Source organism: Ictalurus punctatus, chromosome 17 (genome assembly GCF_001660625.3).
Source record: "Ictalurus punctatus breed USDA103 chromosome 17, Coco_2.0, whole genome shotgun sequence".
Lineage (NCBI taxonomy): Eukaryota > Metazoa > Chordata > Actinopteri > Siluriformes > Ictaluridae > Ictalurus > Ictalurus punctatus.
In genome coordinates, this window is record NC_030432.2 from 9,758,212 (window position 1) to 9,775,158 (window position 16,947).

The window sequence follows — 16,947 nt, forward strand, 5'->3', positions numbered from 1 at the left end:
TCAGTAATGTCGGGGATTGTGCCGCTTAAGCTGCGTGAGCTGAAGCTGAACACTGAATGAACGGCGTTAAACTGAAGCGCTTTACTAACGGGTTAATAAACTCACTCGAACACATCCTATAACACATCCACGTGAGATTAATCAGACGTTTACACAACATAAACCTAATATTACAACTAATGCACAAAATGACACGGATACACAAGTGACCTTAAATAAATAAAGCGCTAGGTAGAACGGGTTAATCACGCTGTGAATACGCTCTTCGCTTAACAACGCACTAAATTACGGACAACGAATAACTAAAGCATAAAGAATTCACCAAATTTATTACAGTAAATTGTATTTATTGTTTTGGTTGTGATTTTATTTTAGTTGTTTCATAATATATATTTTTCGACATTCCAATTCCAATGTCTGAATAGTCTGAAGAATTAAAAATTCATTGCTCTTTGAAAGGGTGTACTTGCATTATTATGCTATTATATTATCAGTGACATAAAATGGTCTTCAAATGACAATAATATCTTTTATCGCTATTCATTCTCAGACCAGTACACTGTACATAGTTGAAAGGTTTTCTTGACTGTATTCCCAATAGTTTAGTTGGAGTAGTTTGTTTGAGTTGGAGCCTTGTTTATTACTAGTGTTTTGGCACAGTTACTGTTTCCTCGTATGTTTACTCAGCTGGTTATCTCCTACTGTGTTACAGGACAAAGCAGGAACAGATGCGGCAGGAACATGGTGTGCCCACGTAACCCCTACTGGGACCTTTGTGCTCTCTCACCCACACCTACCCTCAGACTATATCATCTGCATACAAAGACACACCTCACACACCCTCTCTGGCTCTTGGGTCTGGACCACTATATGGAGAACTTTTGGCCTTTGATGTTGTACTGTAACAATTGTGGCCTACGAATGTCATTGCTATGTTGAATTTCTTTCCATTATTTTTTGGGGGATTTTATTTTTTGGTCACATGATAATCATCTGACTTTTTTTTTTCCTGGCTACATAAATCTGTGATTCTGTTATAAGAAAATACAGTGGCTAGCAAAGGAAGTATTTATGGAAGAAACTTAGCTTTTAAAGATGCAATATCTATTTTGATGTTCTGTTTTATTTCCATGCCTCTGTATTGTACAGTTCCTCGGGTACACGTGTACAAGATCACAGTTTGGAGGCATTGGCGGTGGTAAATACAGAATTGCATTTTGTACCATCATTCACAAGTATGATCTTTTGTACACAGAGAAATGTAATAAATGAATTGTCAGTGTTGAAGGCATGAGAATGTACTTGCAATTTTTCCATTCATGAAAAAAGTGGATTGGGTAAGAGACATTGTGCTCGTCTTGTATTAAAGCGGCGGTTCCTAACCTTGGGGGTCTCAAAACGGTAGCAGGGAGTTGCGGGAAAACTTTTATTTTAAAACGACTGTGCACAGAGGTTCACAGAGAAGCCATTGGCGGATTTTTGGATATCCGTGCACGCCGAATCCCGAGAACTGAGTGACATGGCATTGAAAAATACTCTCCCATTCACATCGACCAATCTCCGTGAGGCTGGTTTTTTTTAGCGCTGGTTTACCTCAAGAACAAGTACAGAGCCAGACTCCTGTTCGAAGATAGATTGCATCTCTTCCTCAGCCCTACTGAGCCATGGCCATCAAAGCCCAACCATCCCACTGAATGAGTAATCCAAAACATGGTGGGGGGAACAAAACATTGTCATTCTTAAAAGTGGGTCATGTGGTAATAAATTTAAGACACAGAAATACACAAGGGTAGCACAGTATGTGGTTTATTGGGAATGGGTTATGGGAAACAGTTGAGCCTGAGTTTGAGTAGAAGCATGAGCATCGGTCACTGATGAAATGATACGATAAGCGGGAGGATGAGGAAACCCTGGGGGTACAGGTGAAGAGCAGACACGTTCCGGCAGAGCTGTAACATCCACGGTCAAATGTGCCAGCTGATGACGTGTATATATATATTCACCCAGGCCTATGAGATTGAGCAGCTGAGAGAGAGAGAAGATCCAGCTAAAGGAAGGCGTTGCTCAGCTGGACAGAGATCAGAGAGAAAGGACAAAGATGAGATAAAACAGTAGTGGTAACACTTAAAATATATCCACATATGTACATGTACAAGCACATGCAAAGACTGTAGGAAACAGGTATCAATACACTGCATGGAAAGATACACACACACACACAAAAAAAGTTAAGAACCACTGTACTAAAGTGTAAAACAGTATCGTCAAACCCTTTTTGGTACATTGCTAATCCCTTATGAAAAATTACTATGCCTTGGCTATGGTATACTATCATTAACCATGGTTTTACTGCTTTATTTTGAGGTAACCATGATATCCCCATGGTGCTATTAGGCTACACTATAGTACACTGTGGTGATCTGTGGTTCCATTTTACCCATCTTCCAGAGGCAGTATGAAACACATGGATACCACCTTGTGTGTGTGCACGCATACAAGATTTTCCAACAAGTTGATACAGCAATAACCCCCTTTCTCTTTCTTACCTGTTCACACAATATGGAGCTTGTGGGTGTTACAGGTCATTTGTCCTCCAAGGTTGGGGATAGCATCTGCTTATTCCTTTCTGGCTTGGTGAGTTTCTTTAATATTACAACCATTATTTGTATATTATGAGCATCTGTTAGCCTGGTTTTCCCTCATTAGTATTACTGCCCTCATCACTTGCACTTCATATTATGGGCATACACATGCATGTGCTGAGTAGTTTCTATCTTTAGAGTATTCCACATTCCCCAACATGTAGCTCACTAGATAGTTACTAGTATTGTTGAGTGGTTCTCCCTCTACAAATTATAGATTTGTTTATTGCAAAGCCTGCTAATTGTATCTGGATTCACACCAATTCACGGCTACTCGTTTTGGACTGGGCATTCCCTCCACTCAAGCTGGATGATGTTGCCTCCATAGTAGCCACAAACAATCCTGCTAAAAGACTTGTACTGATGTAGTGGCTGTGAATATGCTGTGTCTGACTTGGATATTGGCATTGCTGGCAGATTTCAATTCTGGCTTAGAGTCGAATCTGCCCAAGACCTTCAGTCTGAACAGCTTGCTAGTCACAAACACCAAGGCCCAGCAATGACTGACAAGAACAACAAAAAGCCCAGAAAACAGATTGACTTACACTAGACAGATCAACAACTTGGTGGCAATAATCAAAGAGCTGGGACCATATAAGAGGTTTCAACTTCTCAACAGAACCCTCCTCACAGCTCAGTCAGTCTTTTTGCCCCTTATTGAAGGAAGAAGAGGATGCTATGTCTACATCCATGTCTGGAGGTTTCTTGACCTACAAGTCAAGCCACCACTTTCAATGCCACTCATGAAAAGAGCGGTTTACTCTGCCTCTGCTGGCTCACAGGTACCTACACCAGACTCTATGCTAGTTGTGACAGCCACTCTGAAAACAGTTATGGCCTGAGTACGTTTGGATGGTACTACAACCCACATTTAATGCACTCGTTCACATGGCACAATTTCCTGTACCAGTGTACAAGGACATTTTGACAGCTTTCATGAGATTCACACAGGCCTCAGTTCACCCGCACCCGAGCCCTATGGCATGTGTTAGGCCTAATCTGATGAATCATGATCGGGTCAGTTTTGGCCATTTGCCTGCTGTTGATGCTTGCATTGCATTAATGGCAGTCTCATCAGACAAATGCACTATACTCAGATGTACACTGCCCAAATGCTGAGTGTATGTACTTGTGTCCAAATCAACTCTGTGGAATCTGCCTTGTGTGCCAGTGTCACTCTTGGACCAGTCTTACATAGGACGTTCCATTAGGATGCCACACCTTGGTTCTGTATTCCAACACCTACAAGGGGCCCAAAGCTTGGGGAGACGCATTTTTTCAGACGGTGTCTGAGTACCCCTCAGTACTCTACTCCATAGGACAGGCCCTGGACAGGGATCTAAGATTCCTTTAAGATACATCTTTCCCAAGTCCCTGTAGAAAAGCTGGGAAAGGGATTGATAATGAGACCCTGGGTCCTAATGACAGTGTTGCAGCAATACAGATTATAGTTCCACTTCTGGCTCCCAGACTTTTGACACACAAGGCCTTTTTTTTTTTGTCTCAGAACCCAACAGTATGCCTGTCCCAGGAAATTCATTCCCTCTTGGACAGAAGGGTTCTATTTGACTTATTTCATTGTTCATAAATAGGACAGTGGTTTCTGGCAAATTCTAGATCTCAGAGAGTTGAACCAGTTACTGAAGACTCTCCCTTTTCACATGCTATGGGTGACATGTACAGGTGCATCTCAAAAAATCTGAATATCGTAGAAAAGTTCATTTCTTTACGTAATTTTATTAAATAAGTGCAACTTTCATATATTCTAGATTCATTACACATAAAATGAAATATTTCAAGCCTTTTTTTTGTTTTAATCTTGATGATTACGGCTTACGGCACATGGAAATCAAAAATTCACTATCTCAAAATATTAGAATAAAGAATTTATAATACAGAAATGTTGCTGTGTCGCATTCCTAGTGTCAAGCCACTCCTGAACCCGAGACAGCGTCAGTAGCGTCTTACCTGGGCTAAGGAGAAAACGAAGTGGACCGATGCTCAATGGTCCAAAGTCCTCAAAGTTCTGGCATGGAAACCTTCTGCGTTTAGTACGCGCCTTACTGTGCTCACTGAAACCTCAGTGCCTGTTGCTGTTCAGTGCAAGTCTTGCTGCAGGTCTTTTGCAGTCACTCGAGGGTTTTCACAACCTGCCTTCTCAGAAATCCGGTTGCAGCCGTTGATCGCTTCCTTTTTCTGCTCCGTCCAGGTACACTCAACCAACCCCTAGCCAGTTCAGGTATTCCAGCTCAAGCACACCTGGGGCAAATAGTGAAGCCCTTGATTAGCTGCATCAGGTGTGCTTGAGACAACACCTGTTTTGCATATTTGTGCTGTTGTGAGGGATTCTATTCAGGGGGTTGAATCATTTTGAGACTGGAGAAATCATTATAAGTTGCATTTTCAGTTGAATTTGGGGAAATTGTTGAACTATTTCAATTGCTTTTGTTTGATTTGTTCATTTCAAACAGCTGAAGGTCTGTACATTTTGACAATAAATCTGATTTGCAATGGGGGTTTAATCATTTTATTGCAACTGTAGACATTTTCAAACTAAGATGAAAGAGAATTCGGTGGCTAAATTATTGTATGAAAAAGTTTATGCGAATGCTCTATGCAGCGGATCATGTACATCGTCCCACTTTCTGAAATATGACCAGAAAGCATGAATGATGTTAGTATGAACAGCCTTCTCATCCAAAGGGAATGGAGCTGAAAAAGATCATTCAAGAAAGGCCATTACAGCCATGAGGTCCTAAGATTCCACTTTTGGTGGTGAAAGTGTTTTTTTACTTAAGTGATCATGTACATACATGGCTTAGATCCATTGAAAATTATATACTTTGGGTATTTTTGTTGTAAGTAACTGAATGTTTTACTTACATTTCATTTAATCTCTGTAAGGAAACGTCTACATTTTTCAGACTCGCCATATTACCCACTGATGCGTCGCTGATTATGATGCTATTTATTTGACTGGAGCACCCACTAGTGGTGATTTTAGGACACAGCATTTGGTTTGTTCTGTCTTCTGCTGTTAATATACAAACACACACCCAATGTTTATAGATTTTCTTTTTCGCTATTGGGAAAAAAAAGCAAATATATTTTGACAAATGAAACGTGATTGTGTCAAAATATTTTAGGAACAACTTTTTTTTTTTTTTTTTTTTTTTTTTTTTTTTAGTAATACATTCAAGGTAAAATTATACATCCATTAAAATACATACTTCAGCATTCAGTTTGGCATCCAAAACAAAATATATCATTTTCAAATCCATAGAATTCAGGGCACAACATGAATAAGGACTGTAACAGTCAACATGTAACAAAGGCTTCCCACATTCAAACTGTACAGTTCTCCAGTTATACAGGGTTCAAAGAAGCACATCTCTACAACCAAAAGTAAAAAATAAAATAAAAATAAAATAGTGTTTAAAATACAGTTGCCTTAAGGGGGGTGGGGGGGTGGGGGTTGGTGATTAATAAATTAAGTGTTTCACAGTAAAAATTAAGATGATTTACTTTCATTCAAAAGTCTTTGAGTTATGCATGGATGTTGCACAACTGTAGGACGCTACGGACGATATTCTGGAGGCTTTGGTACACAAGCTCCTCTTGGAAGTAATCTTTCATAGGATGCATCATGTCCCACACACACACACTCACAAAATGAAGACAACTGATTAGCAGGGTCTGAGGCACAGAAACTATAGTGGGCCACTAAGGAACTGCTACCTGATAACTGATACATAAGCTTTGTAGGAGTACAAATTTGATTTGAAGGTGTTTGGAGGAATTAGGTAGCAGTAGCTCAAGATAGGGGAAGACATTAAGGGGTAATGTTTGACGTGTTTAGTTTCTGAGCACCATGAGTGCTGTGTGTACTGAGAAGGAGCTTTGGCTGAAACATAAGAGTGACCGTCTTCTGCAGGTCTTGTGTACGAACTTCAGGTCTATACTGATCAGCAGGCCAAGTCCATACTTAAGATATCACTCAGTAAAGCTGCAATGAGTGAGCAATTACATACTAGCTAGTGTGTAAAGAAGCCATGCACCATTCTTGATGTGGTACACTCTGAGACACATCACACTGCCCATTTCTTCTTCTTTTTTTACATGGCTTTGCAGCCATCATGTGCAGAGCAGACTCTCAACCAGAGCAGAGAGGATCCTGGGAATTACACCTCCAGCCCTTTCCCTCTTTTGGATTGAGGAAGGGAGGGATGTGCATTAGTGCAAAAGTAGCCACTTTGACTTATTTATTTTTTTAAAATCAACCTTCAGAAGAGTTCCAAAAGATCTAGTAGAGAAAGGCCAGCAAAGTCAAAGACAAATACAAGGCAGACAGATACTATGACAAGGTCATATAATTGGCACAGTCCTTTTGGTCACAAATCGATGCTTTAATGACTTCTTCGTGGCTTAGTTCTTTAGTGGGCTTGACATTAGGCAGCTTCTGCTTTTTCTTCAGTACTGTAATGCTAGGCTCTGTGGATTGAGAAAAAACAAATGTGCTCAACTGTACTGTTCAGTGCCATATCTAATAAAGGCAGACAAAGAGAAGAAGGGATCCTCCTGAGAGTCATTGAGAAGTGCGGAATACTTTCTGTACATTTGGCAGAGAGGAAAAACAGTCGTTTGTGAAACAGAACTACATTGTGGCAACTTGAGGCTGAAGTCATTTTAATTAATTTTTTTTTTACAAAGTGGACGCTTTCTGAAAGGAAGCTGAAAGGATCCAGTGGATGCAGCGTATACTGGAATAGTGTACGGGCAAAAAAAAAAAAAAAAAAAAATAAGAACGAAAAAATCTGTCACAGTGTGCTCAAATCCCACATGCATGCAGACAACTCCAACAGCCAACACAATGGCGTTCCGTTACAGGCAAAGGATACAGAAAAAGGATGATTTCAGGCCATTTAGTCTAATTGCAGGTCCCAAGCAGTCTCATCGCTTTACCCCAGGGGAGTCACTGAGATCACTGAGAGCTGGTGTGCTCTCCTTCCCCCTCCATCGCTCGGTAGAGGGATTGCTGACTGGACCATAGGGGGAAGGAGTAATGAGAAGCAGAGTGAGGAAGCTGGAAGTGAGCTTCACTTGTTCTCTATGAGTGTTTGCACCTTGTGTACCAGCTCGCGGGCTATCCTCAGGATGTTCTGGACATCATGTCGCTCGGCCATTTCTATTAGACGGAACAAAAGGGCATATAGTTACTAAAGACCTTACTCATTAAAGTTGTGTATGGTGAACTGAGAAGTTGGGATGGTGAAATGAGCGTGCACTAATTAAATCAACAGTTTCCGAATTCATTCATTCATTCATGTTTGGTGTACATTTCATTTTGTGTACTTTTATACCATTATTGAGGATACCATAATGAGAACATCTTTATTTTCAGCAACATTGGACACCACTCCATAACTGCTTCATCTATTTTTTTAAACCCCTCTTTTTTTTTGATGACAATGTTTTCCTTTTGTTGGCATGTTATCACGACATATACTAACATATACATATATATGTGTGTATTTGTATATATATATATATATATATATATATATATATATATATATACACACACACACACACACACACACACACACACACACACACACACACACACACACACATATATATATATATATATATATATATATATATATATATATATACACGTTAGTGCAAACCACTACTTTTTCACAGGCCTATCCATTCACATTTCTGATGGCCCACTCCATTGCATATTTTATTGTTTTATTTCAGCTCATTTTTTTTTAATCTGCGGAAATAAATGCAGGCATTTAAAATGATGCCAAGAAGAGAAGCATCTGAACCTTCCGAGTCTTTCTTGTACAGACAGGTAAAGGATGCTTGTCTACTGTAAGTTTTACCTTAATCTAAAATGTAAGCCAACCTCTTTTTGAATTTTAAAGGCAGCTTTATGATCAGGTTATAGACATGCACTGGAACATGATCACATGAGTTAGTTATTTATAACATTTATGTACTTCTAAATGATTAACATGAGTTTTTGATGCTCAGAAAATTGTCACGTTTTGTTTTGTCAAGAGAACAGTAATGGTGTTAGTTGTACGTTGTATACAGTACACATGACTATGGTGATGAAGGTGTACCATTGTCTGTGGTATTATGGTCATTGTTGTGCCCACTAAGTACAGTCTGTCACTCCAGGTTATAAATATAAAAAAAAAAGAAAAGAAAAAAAAAAACAAGTATAAGAACACACACGAGACAGCCACATTTCCACAACCTAAAATATGAAGCTGCACATAGCAGTGGCTTAATCAGTGCTTTAGTTAAGTATAAGCATAGATAAGCAAATTCCCTCACCATTGAAGAACTTGATAATGTCTGTAAAGTCCATGTTGTTGTCGCGAATGATTTCCCGGTACACCTCCACCAGAGCCAGCGCAAAGAACAGTACAAAATGCTGGGAGGAGATACGGGGTGCCACCCAGATCACCTCCCACACGGCAAATACATCCTCATAGAGTAGCTCTAACACACACGTATACAAACAAGCAAAAATGAGCAGAGGCTTTCACTATTTCAGAATAATCATAAACATTTGACAAGCCGTCATACCTCTCTTGAAGTCCAACAGGAACCAGCGGTAGCAAAAGTAGAAGTGAGTGTAATCTCCATTCTGGTGCATCAGCTCAAACAACTCGGAGTCAAGGATCTGTAAAAGCAGCACAGGTGACAGCTCATTAATAATCATGTCTCTCACTGTGTGAATCTCTATCCAGATGGACTCTGAGGGGAAAGGAAACATCACCTGTATCAAGGACCTCATATTGGCAAAATGAGTGTCCATGGCTCCTCCATTGGGGAAATTCTGACTCATCCTCTTCATTAACTGTGTGAAACAGCTGTAGGCAAGGCACTCTGAGAGAGAGAGAGAGAGAGAGAGAGAGAGAGAGAGAGAGAGAGAGAGAGCATGAAAGAATGAGAGGGCACAACTCATGGACACAGCTGCTAAAAAGACCTAAATTTAGCCTCCTTCATATAATGATACGATTCTTTGTGCTATGATCATACATTTAACCCTATGGCTCTAACATGAGATGAAACATGGGTTTGATATGGATTTGGACAGATAATAAGAATTTATCCAAGAACTCCTATATTTGATATTTATTATCTTTGTAGCGTTTTAAAATAATTGTCCTTATGCCATTTGGTTAACTGCCTTTGGTTATGTGTTTAATATGCGGGAAAAATACAGAAAAGGGAAATCAAGAAATATGTACAAGCTTTTCCGTCTATTAAACCAACAGTTAGCAAAGACAAAGTTTAAGGAATAATCTCCGATTCTCACCATCATCCAAAATGACCATCAGAGGGGCCAGGAGGTCACACATGCCCTGCACATAACCCACCTCTAGATGCTCCCACACATAACTGAGAGGAAAGGAGAGGGGAAAAGGAGTCAGACTGAGTAGAATAGACATATTCTTCTAATATTCTGCATATTAAGAACAGTGGTAGGGGAAAAGGACAGACCCAAGTCTGGTTCACCTGCACATAATGTTTCGCAGCTTCTCCAGGTTGCTTGTGGTGAAGTAGTAGTAGTTACGGTCGCAGCGTGCAACATCTTTGTCTATCCTGTGCAGGTTCAGAGCCACCGTGTCCAACAGCTCAATCTGTAAGAAATGATAAAAACCCCCACTTGACCAGACTCTATTGTTTCCCATGTAGTAGTAATAATAATAATAATAATAATAATAGTAATAATAATAACAACAACAATAATAATAATAATAAAGCTCAGAAGACAACAAGCTCATCATAAATTAATTACATACTTATTATAACAAATAAATATAAATATAAATAAAAATATTTAGTATATAATATATTCAGTAAATTTGCTACAAATAATTACAACAAATTTTTTTTAAAAAAGAAAGAAAAATAATGACAAAAAAAACAAAAACAACACAATGCTAAAACCATACACAGTGTCTGGATGAAAAGACTGAATGTATATTTTATGGGTCATAGTTTGGGCCTAATAAGGGGAGCTGAGTTTACCGTATACGACGAGAACGATGCTGGAACATCTTCACTGTCAGTGACCAGTTTATCCAGCTGACTGCACAGCCTGTCCTCGCCCAGTGAGTCTCGCCCACTCGGCTCTCCCAGTCCAGCCCTAGGCGTGGTCTCATCTCCTGGCTCATCTTCCATACTCGGCCCATCATCAATGCTAGACAGAATCTGGGAGTGTGCTGATGCTACTGAGTAGTTCCTAGAAGAAGGAAGGCCTGAGTCTGGGGAGTCAAACTCAACTAGTGACCTCTCATCGGGAGCCAGAGCGACCGGATTAATCACGGTGGTCATGGTGGGGGTGTTATCACTCTCACATGGAGTGACCTGACCAACCCCATCGGGTTCGTCCACTGACATAAACACCTGAAAGAAGGAGGGAGAGATGGAGAAATTATCAAGCAGATATTAATATATACTAAGGGGTACAGTACATCCAAATTAATTTGGTTCTATTTCTATTTATTTGATTCTAATACAAGATTAACTAAAACTTAGTGATGCACATTTTTTATGACTAATTTCAAGCTTGAAATAGTCTTGTTCTTTTGGCAGATAATTTTGCTCATTTTAAGCATTTATTTCTAAAATGCAGCAAAATTACCTGCCGATAGAACAAGAAAATGCAAAGCTTGAAAATCTAGAAACAGGTTGAATAAACTTATATTTGGTTAATTGTAATCTTATAATAGGAAATACATCTGGCATGTATAAATCTTATAATAGGAGACAAATCTGACTATATTCAAGATATTTTCACTTACTGTGTCACGTACTATGTCAGATTTGTAGTGTATGAACAAACTAATATCCTAATTAAACCACTGCAATCCTGCCCAGGCAGTTACTAAGGATGCTGTAAATGCATCAGGCAGCGCTGCAGGTTCATGTTAATGAACATGGTCTCTGTTTGTCCTCCATGCTTCATATGTGACCGTTCGCCTACTAAACACCTACTCATGCTACTTTTTTTTTGTTACTGCGTCCTATGGTATCTCAGTCCCAATGAACACTTCTAATCTCAATCAGATGCCATGTGAACCTTTCATTCTTTATAATGTATTCGTCTTTTTCCAAAACTGTTAATGTCTCTTTAGATTGACCTTTTTCACTGTAACTGACTTTAAAAACACACTACAGTGATCAAATCTGAACAGTTTGATAGCTCCTCAGTTGAAGTAATACTTTACAGAAGGGAGAAGCTTACCTCGTTGCTGAGAGTCGAGTCTCTGTGGATGAGTTTCATGACGTGGCTGTCAATGCTGCTGCCTGATGAGAGTTTGGCAAAAATGGCCGACTGCATCTCCTTCTCCCGCTGCTTCACGATCACCTCACAGGCCTTCCACTCTCTCATCACCTGTCTGTAGCGTGCTGTGATCTTCTCATCAATCTGCAGAAAGCAACACAGTCAGACCTGCTCCTAAAGTAGCTTAGAGAAACAGCTCACTAGATTCTTGAGGGATTTGGTTTTTACCTGCGTCATGTCTTTTTTCCCCATGCCGAACTTATAATGGCCCAACAAAAATGGCCACACCTCTTTCCTGATCTCATGCTGCACACCACCATAATAAACCAACCGCAGCAGCTCCAGCTCCTTGTAGTTCTGGGAAAAAAATTTAACTATGATTGTAAGAGGTGGAGAGATGACAACTTAATACCAGTCAGAAATCATGCTGCTCATTAATGGGCCATATTAGCACCACACCAACCTTGCAGTCTTTTTGGTATTTGCTCCAGATGTCTTTGCTGAGACCTCCAGATGCTTCACAAGGTTTGTCTGGTGGGACAATGTTGTGGTTGACCAGTGCTGACAGATGTGTTCTCACCGTGGACAGATGCCGACAGTAGGCTAGCCCTAAAGTGATCATATTTTTTTTAGCATGCTGAATGGCTGAATTGGAACCTCATGCGTTTATATACAGCCCCAATTCAGAAAAAGTTGGGACGGTATGGAAAATGCTAATAAAAACTAAGAGGAGTGATTTGTAAATGTACTTAATGTACTTAAACAAAAAACATGTAAGGACAAGGTATTTGATGTTTTACCTAATCAACTGCATAGTTTTTTGAAGATCAACATTTATTTTGAAAATGCATGCTATACGTTGCAAATAAGTTAGGACAGGGGCAATTTAGGACTAATAGCGATGTGACAAGTTGAAATAAGAAGGTGATGTGAAACAGGTGAGGCAATCGTCTAATCGTAGTATATAAGGAGCCTCCAAAAAAGGCCAAGGATGGGTCGAGACTCACTAATCTGCCTACAGATGCGTCAGCAAATAATCCACCACTTTGAGAACAACATTCGCCAAAGACAAATCGGTAGGATTTGGGGCATTTCACCTTCTACAGTGCACAATATAATTAAAAGATTAAAGGAATCCGGTCAAATCTCTGTGCGTAAAGGGCAAGGCCGAAAACCATTTCTGCATGCTCGTGATCTCGGATCTCTCAGATGTCACTGTCTTAAAAACCGCCATGAGTGGAATACTTAAGTAAACCTTCATCACTCAACACCATTCGCCGCTGCATCCACAGATGCAAGCTAAGGCTTTACTATGCAAAGCAGAAGCCATACATCAACACCGTCCAGAAGTGCCGCAGACTTCTCTGGGCTCGGTCTCATCGGAAATGGACAGTAGCACAGTGGAATCATGTTTTGTGTTCTGACGAGTCAACATTTCAAATAGATTTTGGACAAAACAGCCACCATGTTCTCCGGACCAAAGAGGAAAAGGACCAACTGTTATCAGCGTCAGGTCCAAAAGCCAGCGTCTGTCATGGTATGTAGGTGTGTTCGTGCCCATGGCAGGGGTGACTTGCACATCTGTGAGGGCACCATTAATGCAGAAAGATATGTACACATTTTGGAGCAACATATGCTGCCATCCAGATCAGGACAACGCCAAACCACAATTTGCTCGGATTACAAGCGCATGGTTGCATAAGCAGAGAGTGCAGGTGCTAGCATGGCCTGCCTGCAGTCCTGACCTGTCTCCGATTGAGAATGTGTGGCACGTTATGAAGTGCAAAATAAGTCGACGAAGGCCCAATACAGTTGCGCAGCTGAAGAAATGGAGGAATGGGGGAAAATTCCACTTGCTAAACTTACCCAACGCTTAATAAATGTTATTAAAAGAAAAGGTGATGTTACACAGTGACAAACAGTCCACTGTCCCAACTTTTTTGGAGTGTGTTGCAGTCATCAGATTTGAAATGAGTGTATATTTTCAAAAATAAATTAAATTCACAAATGAAAACATCAAATAATGTGTTAATAATGTGTTTGCAATATAGTACAGGGTGAATTTAATTTTCAAATGACTTTTTTTTATATTTTTTTTTTGCATTTCCTAGACGGTCCCAACTTTTTCGGAATCGGGGTATAATGTATAATGCTGTGAACTTACAGCCATAGAAAGCCCTAGAGACAATCTGCCTCTTCATGTTATGACACAGCATCTTGAGGGGAATTCTAGACGCAGAACAGAAACATCAGCAGAGATCAGCATCCGGTGGAAATGGGGGAGTTAGCCACAAAAAAAGCTGTATATTAAAAATAAACTGATGCTTTCTCACCGGTCATGCATGCAGGTGCACTCTCCAGGAAGCTCTATAGACAAGCTACCGCCCCCAACAGAGCAGGACAAGCATGACGACGCATGACTGGCATTCTCGGCTTGCTGCCATGACAACGGGCTGCCTCCGAAGCCCTGAATCTCCATCATGTCCCCATGGTCTAAGAAGAGAGAGGGAGGGGAGACAGAGAGAGAGAAAAAGAGAGAGAAAGATGAATGAGCTATGTGAATCCTGCCCTAGTAACCTTCATTATAAGATTGCTCCTCCACAATTCCTTTGTGTTTCTTAATGCGTCATCGGATTAAGCCTGTCTGCTTTTCTTTTCTTTTCCTTCTTTTTTTTTTTGAAAGAATCGCTGATGGCATTGCTTAAACTTTGACAGGATTAATTTAGAAAGAAAGAAAGAAAAAAAAAGAATTATGGTGGCAACAACGTTGCACTACAAAAACAGGTTCACACCTGCTCTTACAATTATATCTTATATCAATTTTACTGATCTTCATGTTCTGTTTCAAATAAGAATATTTTATATAAAATATAACATAGCTCAACCATCATATCATATCATATCATATAAGGTAAAAGAGTTTCATCTATATACGATCAGATTTGGTTTCAGATCCCTGAGATCCTTAAATACAGACACAGGGAGGTAAAAGGATTCCTGAGGTAGCATGCATCTGTGAAGGAACAGAAACCAAAAGATAAAAGGCATGAACAATGCAAGGGGGGTGGCCATGCCAGAAGACCTGCCAATCACAGCGTGCCACTGCACGGACAGAGCCAGGCATTCAGATAGCTACGAGAGGAAGAGAGGGGACATACAGCCACTGCTCCCACCATGCTGGATGCATCAAACCAATAACAGAGTAGAGAGGAGGACAAGAACAAACCAAAAAGGACAACTAAAGAGAGAAAAAATTCATGTCATTAAATGTAAATGTACTTGAGCCAAGTGAAACAAAAAAAAAAGGTTCAACAGTACACACTGAGCAAATGCTCTTCACCTTAATTCTTCAGGCCCGAGCTGGTGACCTGATAACACTATAAACTTCCTGTTGGGCCGTGACCAAAACAAACAAACAAAACAAAACAAAACAAAACAAACAAAAAAAACAACAACAGAAGGACAGAAGGTCTGAATTTCACTGCTGGTGGGTCTCTTGTGCGGGCTATTAGATTTGAAAATGTGCCAACGTTATGATCAAATAGGTGATGTGTTCACGGAACGATTCACGTATCTACCACGCCAGAACCCCACAGGACCAGACTGTTGTAATGAAAGGTGACCGCAGTTAGTGAAGAATTATAGTGAACAGCATTGCAGAAAACTGGCTGAAAACAGGAGGGAAGGAAATAAACATTAACTCAATGATATCAAACTGAACAGAACAGAAAAGTCATTGGTGGGAGGGGACAGGTGGGGGGGACGGGGACCATAGACTGGACAAAGAAGCAGAGGTGCACATTCTGGTTAAATAATAATTAAATAAAAGATACTGGTACAGTAGGTGCAGTTTTTCTTTTTCCCATGCAGAGGCATCAAACATGTCGCAGTGAAATCAAATGGAAAAGTAGAACCCAAAAATCAGGTGATTCATCACGTCAAGTCAACCAAAAGGAGTGCCAAAGGAAATCAGAGCAAATCATTGGAAGCATTGCTGCCTGCCCAACAGTGCAGAGAAAAGGGAATGAAAGAGGCAGACTTCTGCTCTTCCTACTGAACTCACATCCATCCCCAAATAAATACACTGCAACCACCCGGAGACCATTTACACGCGCTTGTATTTGTCTGGAAACGCATCTCTTCCATGTACGAAAAAAATCCCCATCAGCATCTCATTATCTTGTTACTACAAGGAAACATTTAATTATTACAAGAACATATGTCACTATTATGAGAACAGCATCTTGTTATTATGAGATAAATACAGTATATAAAAACCGCATAACTGAACTTGTTTTTACAATATAACCTACATGGTTACAAATTGGTGGTGCAGGTTGAATTGATGGTGCAGTTGAGAGAATTAGCTCAATTTTCATCATGCTTGGCTTAACCCACACAGAGAGTGTCATTAATATATGCACTTTACAAAGAATTCACAAACCCCAGTGTTTATCCATCCATCTTCCCTACCACTTATCCTACACAGGGTCACGGGAAAACCTGGATGCACACACATTCATTCACACACTATGAAAAATTTGGAAATGCCAATCAGCCTACAACACATGTCTTTGGACGGTTGGAGGAAACCCTCAAAGCACTGGGAGAACATGCAAACTGGCAGATGTAGGATATGAACCCCCAATCCCGGAGGTGTGAGGAAAACGTGCTAACAACTAAGCCACCGTGACCCCAGTCCAAGAGTTTATACAGATGCAAAATTTGTTCAGACCTTTGATTCTGATCAACTTTAACAACATGGAAAGCTTCATGGTTACAAATTACAACATATTCGAAGTCTTTAAGCTGGGTATGTTGTTTCGCAAAACACAGATGGGCTTTTATTAAAAACACTGGATCCTTGTGGAATTGAGCTGAGATGCAAGAATTGCTTCCAACACAGGCTGTACATTGTTACAGTCAGGTCCAAAAATATTTGGACACCGACAAAGTTGTTATTTTAGCTGTCCACCCCAGTATATT

General features: G+C 40.1%; 2 protein-coding genes across 6 annotated transcripts in view; one reads left to right on the top strand and one right to left on the bottom strand.

Annotated features, from left to right (window-relative positions):
• Window positions 1–1,291, top strand: part of tpst1 (tyrosylprotein sulfotransferase 1) — a 47,603-nt gene extending 46,312 nt beyond the window's left edge. For all 3 annotated transcript variants that reach the window (XM_017490308.3, XM_017490306.3, XM_047161236.2), the window contains one exon: window positions 713–1,291. The gene's annotated coding sequence lies outside the window, so the exon portion shown is untranslated. The remainder of the gene's footprint in view (window positions 1–712) is intronic.
• Window positions 1,292–5,153: 3,862 nt separating this feature from the next.
• sgsm2 (small G protein signaling modulator 2) overlaps window positions 5,154–16,947 on the bottom strand; it is a 52,149-nt gene continuing 40,355 nt past the window's right edge. For all 3 annotated transcript variants that reach the window (XM_017490282.3, XM_017490280.3, XM_017490283.3), the window contains 12 exons: window positions 14,295–14,454; window positions 14,126–14,190; window positions 12,425–12,570; window positions 12,190–12,318; window positions 11,923–12,105; window positions 10,704–11,081; window positions 10,188–10,312; window positions 9,988–10,070; window positions 9,445–9,554; window positions 9,252–9,348; window positions 8,997–9,164; window positions 5,154–7,827 (listed from right to left, as the gene is read on the bottom strand). In XM_017490282.3, coding sequence (XP_017345771.1) covers window positions 7,739–7,827; window positions 8,997–9,164; window positions 9,252–9,348; window positions 9,445–9,554; window positions 9,988–10,070; window positions 10,188–10,312; window positions 10,704–11,081; window positions 11,923–12,105; window positions 12,190–12,318; window positions 12,425–12,570; window positions 14,126–14,190; window positions 14,295–14,454 — 1,733 coding nt within the window. In that variant the 3' untranslated portion in view covers window positions 5,154–7,738. The remainder of the gene's footprint in view (window positions 7,828–8,996; window positions 9,165–9,251; window positions 9,349–9,444; window positions 9,555–9,987; window positions 10,071–10,187; window positions 10,313–10,703; window positions 11,082–11,922; window positions 12,106–12,189; window positions 12,319–12,424; window positions 12,571–14,125; window positions 14,191–14,294; window positions 14,455–16,947) is intronic.